At 46.3% G+C, this 10,937-nt stretch overlaps 1 protein-coding gene across 1 annotated transcript; it reads right to left on the reverse strand.

Moving 5' to 3' along the window:
- Positions 1-346: 346 nt before the first annotated feature.
- Positions 347-8,038, reverse strand: LOC149444962 (trypsin-like). Its single transcript, XM_089654367.1, has 5 exons — positions 7,922-8,038; positions 7,166-7,316; positions 4,343-4,596; positions 1,759-1,895; positions 347-577 (listed from the first exon to the last, which is right to left on the reverse strand). The coding sequence occupies exons 1-5, from the start codon at positions 7,959-7,961 to the stop codon at positions 428-430; spliced, it is 732 nt and encodes a 243-aa protein (XP_089510493.1). The 5' UTR covers positions 7,962-8,038; the 3' UTR covers positions 347-427.
- Positions 8,039-10,937: the final 2,899 nt, after the last annotated feature.

The following is a 10,937-nucleotide window of genomic DNA, read 5'->3' on the forward strand; positions in this document are numbered from 1 at the left end:
TTGATGATGTCAGACGCCACATGTGCTGATCTCGGACATCTTGGAGACTCTGCCAGGCTCCACCATCCATGCTGCATATGCACAGCACCATCTGCTGGCAGACATCTTGGAGATTCCACCAGGCTTACCATCCATGTTGCACATGCACAGCACTACCTGCTGACGGACTCAATCGATCTCCTCTCTAGATCAGACACACAACTACATCTGGCTACAGACGTCTCACCCTCTTACCCATGAGCCTGTTTTTAAATTCTAAGATGTGTATATCAATAATTAACCATGTTGTAAAATTGGATACTAATGTAGCTGTTTTACATAACACATTATAACACAACTAAAAATATTTAATTTTTATATTATTTTATTCACATAACAGCTGATCTATAGCTATGGTTAGTGATAGATAACATGAAAAGACTGGTATCTAGTTGGCGGCCTGGGTGCTGGCGATCCAGCTGTTGTAGTTGCAGACCTTGGTGTAGACACCGGGGTAGTTCCTCAGGGCACAGCCGTATCCCCAGGAGACAATACCCTGGAGCTGTCCATTGCAGACCACGGGGCCACCGGAGTCACCCTGAGAAATAACAGAAATGATAAAAAATTTAGAAAGTCAAAACATTAAAGGAATTTTCAAACACAATTGAGACAAAGGGGCTTTCATTCCAAAGTCCATTCTTTTCGACAATGTATGGCATACATTATTCATTAAATGTTGAACACCAGACATCTAGACTAGTCCAACTTTCCTGAAAAGCAAACCACTTATAAACTTCTTAGGGTACAACATGTGTCTATCATTCCTTACAATTAGTAGCATCTGCTAAATGAACATGAAAAATATGAGATGTAACTAGAGTGATTGCTAATCTAAATTCCCAATGCGATATGGAAAGGAGATTCTCCATCTCCCATCTTTCGTACCCCAAATCCTATAAATCCTGGCACTTATGGTCACTTAATCCCAAATTCACAGTTCAAGTTTGATAGCACCTACCTTTTGGAGTACATTTAACAATTCTGCTTGCTGTGCTTTTTTTTCTACCCTGACTGGTGTTGTTATTAAGCTATAGGTTACAACAGTTAAAGGGGAGTTCCACTCACCCTGTAAAAAAATAAAAGTCAGCAGCTACAAAAACTGTAGCTGCTGACTTTAAAAAAACAGCCACTTACCTGTCCCTCGGTCCCACGGTGTGTCCCCCGTAGCCCGTTTCACCTTCTGTCCTGTATTCCAGGAGGCCGGCATCTTCATTGTGGGCACTTGGATGTGATAGCTTGTGGCTTCACAACCGGGTACCCACTGAGCATGTGCAAGAAGCGCTGCGCTTCATGAATGGTCCTGTAGTCTTCTGGGACCTGTCACATGTCCCAAAAGACTACAGGGAGGGAGGACACTTTCCACTTCTGATTGCCTAGGTGATCGGACCGGAAGCGGGACCTGTCAAATTCGGGTACCCGCTCCCCACCGCCAAAGGTGCCAATCCTTAATGGGGAGCGGGGGAGCAGTTCTTAAAGCGGATCTTCCCCTTTTGGGTGGAGCTCTGCTTTAATCATTCCTCTTACCTCCTCCCTCCCCCATCCTCTCCGCCCTCCCATGGTTCCTGCAGTACTGTTCAAATATATTTCCGTAATGTCTATTTTTACAACTGTTTGCCTTTGTACAACTGTGAACCTATTGTTATCCATGTTCCTTGCTTGCCTCGTTACTTCTAAAATTTAATAAAAATGAGTTGAATATAAAAATATGAGATGAGTTACCTGGCAAGAATCCTGTCCACCTGCCATGTATCCAACGCAGATCATGTTGCCAGTGATCTCACCAGGGTAAGCACTGTTACACTGGGCAGTGGTCAGAACGGGAGCATTCAGACACTGCAGGAGGTCAGGGTAGTTGGCTAAAGGAAAAAAAGAGACAAAATAAATATAATCAAAATAAATGGCAGAAAGGAAATGTTGATTATACTAGAAAGTAAAGCAAAGATAGATGAAGCCTCTAAGCAGCTGCTAATCAACAGGTTTAGGCAAAGGTCTTAAATAACTGTGAGCCAGCTGACCTTGGTGTGATCATACCTAGCAAGCCCACAAATCCTCCTAAGGGCTTGTTTACACTTGACTAAATTTCTAATTCTTCAAAAACGCCCCCATAGCCTAATGCAGGCCATAGACGTGTCAAAAACCGGCCATTTTTTAATAGAAAAAAACAAAAAATTGGTCGTTCGATCGGCCGACATTACCACCAATGGTAAAAAAAATCAGACGATTTTTGTCCCGCTACGGCCGGCATTTAATTACTTCTGTCCCTTGCAGAGAGCTCCGCTATTATATTTGACATGAAAAAGTATTGCGGTTGCAACATTATATCTATTTGTATCCATTTCGGATACAGATGTTTTTATTTGGATACAAATAGATACATTGTTGCAACCGCAAGACTTTTCATATAAAATATAATAGCGGACTGTAATTCTTCTTCTTTTTCTTCTTCTTCTTCTTCTTTTTCTTCTTCTTGCAGGTCACGGCTCATGCACAGATTTTTTATCGGTAAAATGATCGCCGATTTGCCCATCTTTGCCGGGAAAATCGGCCGATCGGCAAAATCATCCAATTTTTTTCCAACTTTACCGATAAAAAAAATGTGCCAAAACCCCGAAAAATGGCCGACCAATTAACCCACTAACGGTGTGAAAATCGGCCAATTTTTGACCCGTCTATGGCCTGCATTAGACAGGCATTAATGAGCTTTAGTATGGGCAGTCTACAAGCGTTCCCCAAATGCCCTATGAGTGGTTTTGAGGCATTTTCCAAGCATTAAATCCACACTACAAATGCTTATAATAAATTCTAATGGTGTTAACGCCCCGAAACCCCTCACAAATGCCCCACAAACGCCTGCCAGGCATTTGAGGAGCATCACCATAGACTTGAATGGGAGGCGATGAAAGGCTTCAACTGCTCCTGACCAGGGGCGGACTGACCATTTGGAAACTTGGGCACTGCTCTAGGGCCCGGGGTCAGTAGGGGGCCCCATGAGATGCCCCTGTTACCTTTTTCATAGGCTTTTTTGAGTTTGGGCAAGGACACAGGGGCCCCATGATCCCCTATTGCCCGGGGGCCCCATGAGTTGTCAGTCCGCCCCTGCTCCTGACTCAACATGAGGCTTCAATTTTGAAGCAACGGGATGCTAACGTTTCATGTTTAGCTAATGTGAACAGCATTGTGTGCTGCCCATAGTATCATTTTTCATAGGCATTTGAGGAGCTTTAGAAACACTTTCAAACAGAGGCGTATTTACCACAAGGCAAACAAGGCATTTGCCTAGGGCAGCATTTTTCAGGGGGGCAGCATCACCTCCCGAAAGAAGGGATGGAAGAATGGACACATGCAGCATGAGGACCAGGTGGGATCTGAGAGAGTCTGGGGGCTGCTTGATGGTGTATGCAGAGCCTGACTCTTGTTCTCGGGGATGTCCAGAGCTGTGAAGGTCAGTGTCTTCTCTCTTGCCGGCAGGGGCGGACTGACCATTTGGAAACTCGGGCACTGCCCGAGGGCCCAGGGTCAGTAGGGGGCCCCATGAGATGCCCCTGGTACCTTTTTCATAGGCTTTTTTGAGTTTGGGTAAGGACACAGGGGCCCCATGATCCCCTATTGCCCGGGGGCCCCATGAGTTGTCAGTCCGCCCCTGCTTGCCGGGGTGGGGGGGGTTTGCAAGTGTATGGGAGGCGGTGATAGAGGAAGGCTCTCTCGGGTAGGGGTTGGGCTGGAGTGTTGCTCTGTGTCAGGGTCTCTCTCTGTGGGGGGTGGGGGGGGTGGAGCCGATTTTTGTGTTGCCTAGGGCAGCACGAAACCTAAATACACCACTGCTTTCAAAGCTAGTGTGAAGTAAGCATAAAGGTTTTTTTTTTTTTCCAAAATTGTTTACTATGTTTAACCAATTTCTTGGATAAATTTAGATTATGGAATTGTTAAAACCCCTGGCCTTTTTTTTTTTTATCGTTTTTTTGCCATCTGTGTCTAATTGGGGAGATTTTTTCTTGCTTCTTGTCCTGCAGAAACAGGAAATTAGAGGACATCTCTTCAAAGTGAGAGGAAATCCCTACTCAGACCATTGGATGATTTACCCAATATTCCTTCTCTGGTGACAACTCATAATTCTGCATGTAAATTCACTTTCAGGGTAGTGATATTGATCACCAGGGCAAAAAAAAGAAAGAAAAATCTCAAGTGGGGACACAGACAGCAATCAAAATCCTTCCCTGTTTCATCATGAAAAAACATAGATACACTTTAACTACACAAGTGGCTTAGGGGATTAATGGTCAATGATATAATTGTCTTGACTTACTTCCGCTGCTCAGAGTGTTGCCCCATCCGGAGATCAGACAGCTGGTACCGGCGGCAGCGCAGCCAGAGGGCAGAGCCACGGTACCGACGTAGGCGTTGAGGGTGGCGGGAGTGGCGAGCTTGACCAACATGATGTCGTTGTCCAGGGTTCTGGAGTTGTAGCCGGCATTTCTGATGATCCTAGAAGCGGTGATGAACTGCTCGGTTCCCTCAGAGGAAGCGATGTTGTGCTCTCCCAGTCTGACCTGCATGCTCCTGGATAGACATAAGTGCAATGAAGTTATGGGATCCAAATCTGTGTCCCTTGGTCCTCAAAGGGTTAAAAGCTGATCTCTGGCCAAAAGAAGTTCTTTTAAATATATTTTTCAAGAGTCACCAAGTTTTTCATAAAGTTATAACCCCTGAGCAGGGGCGGACTGACCATTTGGAAACTCGGGCCCGGGGTCAATAGGGGGCCCCATGGGATGCCCCTGGTACCTTTTTCATAGGCTTTTTTGAGTTTGGGCAAGGACACAGCGGCCCCATGATCCCCTATTGCCCGGGGGCCCCATGAGTTGTCAGTCCGCCCCTGCCCCTGAAAATATAAGGGGAGCATGGTGATTCAGTCTCAGGTCTGTATTTAACAGTGGTAAGCCTATGTGCTGCAATTACACATTTATGTTCTATCCAGGGCCATCTTTAAGGCAGGACAAGAGGGGCAGCTGCTATGGGACCCTACATCAGGGGCGTATTTACCACTAAGCAAACAAGGCATTTGCCTAGGGCGGCATCTTTCAGAGGGGCAGCGCTGCCCACCTACAGAAGGGATGGAAGAAGAGACACACACAGCATGGGGACCAGGTGGGATCTGAGAGAGGCTGCGGGCTGCTTGATGGTGTATGCAGAGCTTGACTCTTGTGCTCGGGGATGTCCGCAGCTGTGAAGGTGAGTGTTTTCTCTCTCACCAGGGTGGGGGGGTTGCCAGTGTATGGGGGGCGGTGGTAGTGGAAGGCTCTCTTCTAGGGTGGGAGGGGCTGGAGTGTTGTTGGTCAATGTCAGGCACTCTTTGTGGGGGAGGGGGGTGTTGGTTGGTATCAGGGTCTCTCCATGGGGGGGGGGGAGCAAATTTTTGTGTTGCCTAGGGCAGCACAAAACCTAAATACACCCCTGCCCTGTATCCTACCAATCTTTCCCTGTCACATAATGTGTAAGCAGTAATCAGCAGTGTCCATAACTGACAGTGGAGCTGGCAGAGCAGAGAGACACACTGACAAGCAGTGGCAGGGGCCAGAGGAGCGAGGGAGGATCGCAGTGAGAAGAGGATAACATCATCAAGATGGCATGAATGAGCAGACAGTTGGTATGTGACGTAATTAACAACCTGAATGAGCTCATCTGCTTTGCTGAGCTGAACTCTCTCACTGCTTTAGCCTTAACTATAACCAGGGGCGGACTGACAACTCATGGGGCCCCCGTGCAATAGGGGATCATGGGGCCCCTGTGTCCTGCCCAAACTCAAAAAAGCCTATGAAAAAGGTACCAGGGGCATCTCATGGGGCCCCCTACTGACCCCGAGCCCTCGGGCAGTGCCCGAGTTTCCAAATGGTAAGTCCGCCCTTGACTATAACTCATCTCTTTGCATGTTACGATCATTATCAGTGTTGTCAGAATGAATATAATCCTGGCTGGCTTGATTAACTCCATCTTTCCTGCCACGTGTTACATTCTGCTGCAATGCAAGTCAACACTTCTACTCTGGCAAGGGGACTCCTGTGTAAGTTTGCAGCATAATCTATCTAGCAACCAGTCAACTAGCAGTAATGATGTGCAGTAACCTCTAGCAACCAATCAGTGAGCAGTAAGGATGCACAGTAACCTCTAGCAACCAGTCAGTGAGCAGTAATAAGGTGCAGTAATGTCTAGCAGCCAATCAGTGAGCGGTAAGGATGTGCAGTAACTACTAGCAACAAATGGGTGAGCAGTAATGATGCACATTAACCTCTAGCAACCAATCAGTGAGTGGTAAGGATGTACAGTAACCTCTAGCAACTAATCCGTGAAGTTAATGATGTGCAGTAAGCTCTAGCAACCAGTCGCTCGACTTTTCATGAATGGGCTTGTTGGTGTATATTCACTTGATCTGCGCATGCAGCCAATAAGCTGCAGTGCTGATCAGTATATTCTGATGGCGGGGAAGGATTTCCCCATCCACCTCAAATATGTGGATGAGAAAATCAGTCTTTATTCGTACAGCCAACTGGCTGAATATTAAAATTGAGCTATGTGTGGCCAGCTTAATAGTTTGTTCCAGTGTGTCACTTTTGTAGGACACCTTGATCTTCGTGTCAATAAAAAAATCAAAATACAAATGATATGCATACTGTTACCAAATGAAAAGAGATATCAAAATGTATTTTTTTTTTTTATAGTAGTCCTATAATAATTCATTAATAAGTAAATCACGAAAAGAGACCGTCTAGTCAGCCCCTCCATAATGCAACCAACCAGTCAGTCAGCCAGCCAGCCAACCAGCCAAACAACCAACCGACTAGCCAGCCAGCTAACCAATCTACAAACCAACCATCCAGCCAACAAATCATGTAACGTAAATCAAGAAATTAGACCAACTAGTAAGCCCCTCCACAATCCAACCACTCCATAATCCAACCAACAAGTCAGCCAGCCAATCAAACAACCAACCAACCAGCCAGCCAGCCAACTAATCAACCAACTAATCAACCAGCCAACCAACCAGTTAATATACTAACCAACCAACCCGGCAGCCAGCCAAATCATGACTCCAAACTATTCTGGTAAATACTAGTATCATCAAAATTCTACTTACGACATGTAGCAGTGAGCAGCGGAGAGCACCCACAAGGAGTTGAGGAGGGATCCACCACAGAAGTGATATCCAGCATTCAGAGATACCTGGTACTTGACGGAGTTCTTGGTACAGGTGTAACCTCCAACGATCTTGTCATCATCCAAGGCAGCTGGGAATAAAATACACTCGTGTCATTCAGAAACTCGGAGTAAAACCATGAAGGCCATTAAAATTACAAAATAGAAAGTACTTTGTGCATTTGTTAACATCTATATTGGTGTACAAAAGGATTTTTCCCTTCAAGCACAGGCAGGGCTGCTGTTAGAAACGAAGGGGCCCCATACGGCCAATATAACAGGACCCCCCAAATAAACACAGTTACTAGGCTTCAGTTATGAATGAACACAGTGAGTGATCGGTGCTGATCACCACTGTGTTCATTCAGGAAAGGAAGGGGCTGGTAAATGTGACATATTCACCGGACCTTTACCCCACTCTCCATCCTGAAGGATCCTATTGTGTGCTTGCAGCTTCCAAAGGGAAGTCGGCAGCACTGCGAGGGTTGGGGGGGCTTGGGCAGCATGGGGAAATGTATGGTGCACTGGGAGGGTGTTGCAGAGCCATACAGGGGATCAGTTCTAGTAATTGCTCCCCCCTGCTGTGCCGATCACCCTCCCTGCACACATCCAATTCACCCTGCTGCCTGGGCCCCATACAGGAGGACCAGTGGTACCCCCTAATCCACAGCCCTGAGCACAGGTATAGAGTACCCACCAGCTGCTCCGAGGAGCACACAGATCAGAAAGAGTTTCATGATGGTAAGGTGACCAGTGAGTGACCTGTTGGACCTACTGTAAGAAGGGTATTTATATGTTTAGCTGCACACCACCCATCTGGGTCGGTACATGTATACTTCTGTTAATGTATAGACAATATTTACACTATATGATCAGAGTGGGCGTATTTATCAGCAACCTTGAGATACTATTTTGGTCATGGAAAGAAAATTTTATCAAATGTACATATCATTTTATTCACTCTACACAGCCCCAGGATACCTGCATGAATTATAGTTACATTGGTCTTAAAAAGACAAGTAAAGTTGTTACAGTGGTAGAAAAATTGAGGAAAAAAATATTCTATGATATTATAATTCTTTTCCAAACACAATCAGATTTACATTTCCTCTCTTATGTAGGAGAGGATACAATTACATATACAGCATGCTCAAAAATATTTTGACAACAGTTTTGTTTTCATGGTTATACAATATTGATGTACCGTATTTTCCGGCGTATAAGACGACCCCCTACTTTTCCTGTTAAAATATAGGGTTTGGGCTATACTCGCCGTATAAGACTACCCCTCTTCCAACGCACACCAAATAAAAATTAAAAAACATCAGATTTGATTTCAATATGGTATGCTATTTCAGTATGGTATTCCAATGATGGGGTGCTATTCCTCCCACTGACACCAATGATGGGGCACGATTCCTCGCTCTGACACCAATGATGGGGCACGATTCCTCGCTCTGACACCAATGATGGGGCACTATTCCTGCTACTAATACCAATGATGGGGCACTATTCCTCCCACTGATACCAATGATGGGGCACTATTCCTCCCAGTGATACCAATGATGGGGCACTATTCCTCCCACTGACACCAATGATGGGGCACTATTCCTCCCACTGATACCAATGATGGGGCACTATTCCTCCCACTGACACTAATGATGGGGCACTATTCCTCCCACTGATACCAATGATGGGGCACTATTCCTCCCACTGATACCAATGATGGGACACTATTCCTCCCACTGATACCAATGATGGGGCACTATTCCTCCCACTGACACCAATGATGGGGCACTATTCCTCCCACTGATACCAATGATGGGGCACTATTCCTCCCACTGATACCAATGATGGGGCACTATTCCTCCCACTAATACCAATGATGGGGCACTATTCCTCCCACTGATACCAATGATGGGGCACTATTCCTCCCACTGACACCAATGATGGGGCACTATTCCTCCCACTGATACCAATGATGGGGCACTATTCCTCCCACTGACACTAATGATGGGGCACTATTCCTCCCACTGATACCAATGATGGGACACTATTCCTCCCACTGATACCAATGATGGGGCACTATTCCTCCCACTGACACCAATGATGGGGCACTATTCCTCCCACTGACACCAATGATGGGGCACTATTCCTCCCACTGATACCAATGATGGGGCACTATTCCTCCCACTGATACCAATGATGGGGCACTATTCCACCCACTGATACCAATGATGGGGTACTATTCCTCTCACTGATACCAATGATGGGGCACTATTCCACCCACTGATACCAATGATGGGGCACTATTCCTCCCACTGATACCAATGATGGGGCACTATTCCTCCCACTGACACCAATGATGGGGCACTATTCCTCAGACTGATAACAATGATGGGACACTATTCCTCCCACTGACACCAATGATGGTGCCCCATCATTAGTGTCAGTGTGTGAGGAATAGTGTCCCATCATTAGTGTCAGTGGGAGGAATAGTGCCCCATCATTGGTATCAGTGGGAGGAATAGTACCCCATCATTGGTATCAGTGGAAGGAATAGTGCCCCATCATTGGTGTCAGTGGGGGAAGGAGTAGTGTTCCATCATTGGTGTCAGTGTGTGAGGAATAGTGTCCCATCATTAGTGTCAGTGGAAGGAATAGTGCCCCATCATTGGTATCAGTGGGAGGAATAGTGCCCCATCATTGGTGTCAGTGGGGGAAGGAATAGTGCCCCATCATTGGTGTCAGTGGGGGGAGGAATAGTGCCCCATCGTTGGTGTCAGTGGGGGCGGAGGAATAGTGCCCCATCATTGGTGTCAGTGGGGAGGAGGAATAGTGCCTCATCGTTGGTGTCAGTGGGGGAGGAATAGAGCCCCATCGTTGGTGTCAGTGGGGGGGGAGGAATAGTGCCAATAGTGTTCCAGCATGGTGCTGCTGCACACTTACCGGCCGCTCTCTCACTTGATTTTCGCTGAGCAGCTCGGCGCCGCCTCCTTGCCGGTGATTGGCCGCCTGTGTGCCTTTCCTGAGCTACAGTTCTGGCGCCCAATCACCGATGAGGGGGCGGACATCGAGCGGCTGAACAGAATAAAGGAGCAGCTGCGCTTCCTGGACCGGATCGTCGTGGGACCGGGACCCGGAGCCAGGTAAGAAACAGCAGCCCCCTGCCCGCCCCTGTACTTAGTGTCTCTTGGAAGGGGGGGGCGGCACCACGCCGCCCCCCGAAAAACTGCCGCCTTGACACTGGCTCGCTGTATACCAGCGTATAAGACGACCCCCGACTTTTCATAAGATTTTCATGGGTTAAAAAGTCATCTTATACGCCAGAAAATACGGTACTTTGAAGTATACTACTTTATCAATATAATATTTTCTTTATTTTTCATTATTACTATAGTCACTACAGTCTTTGATTTAAATGTGTAGTAATTTAGATGACAGTTCTGTCATAACATAGAAAAGGCTGACTTTTTTAAAATAAGTCAAGGGATCAAGCGCAAAAAGAACCATCTAGTAAGAAAGTCTAAATCCCAATCACTGACTCTGTATAAGCACTAGTGTAGTGAATCCATATATCCAGAAAACAAACAGCGCTGTGAGAATGGATGGTATTCTAACTTCACATGGAGGTGTACCTTTATTGGAAATGCAATAAAAAATTTTTTATTGCATTTCCAATAAAGGTACACCTCTGTTTGACCCTTTCTCTG

This window comes from Staurois parvus, unplaced genomic scaffold, assembly GCF_062004578.1.
Source record: "Staurois parvus isolate SC_StPar_1 unplaced genomic scaffold, SC_StPar_1.0 ptg000758l, whole genome shotgun sequence".
In the NCBI taxonomy this organism is placed as follows: domain Eukaryota; kingdom Metazoa; phylum Chordata; class Amphibia; order Anura; family Ranidae; genus Staurois; species Staurois parvus.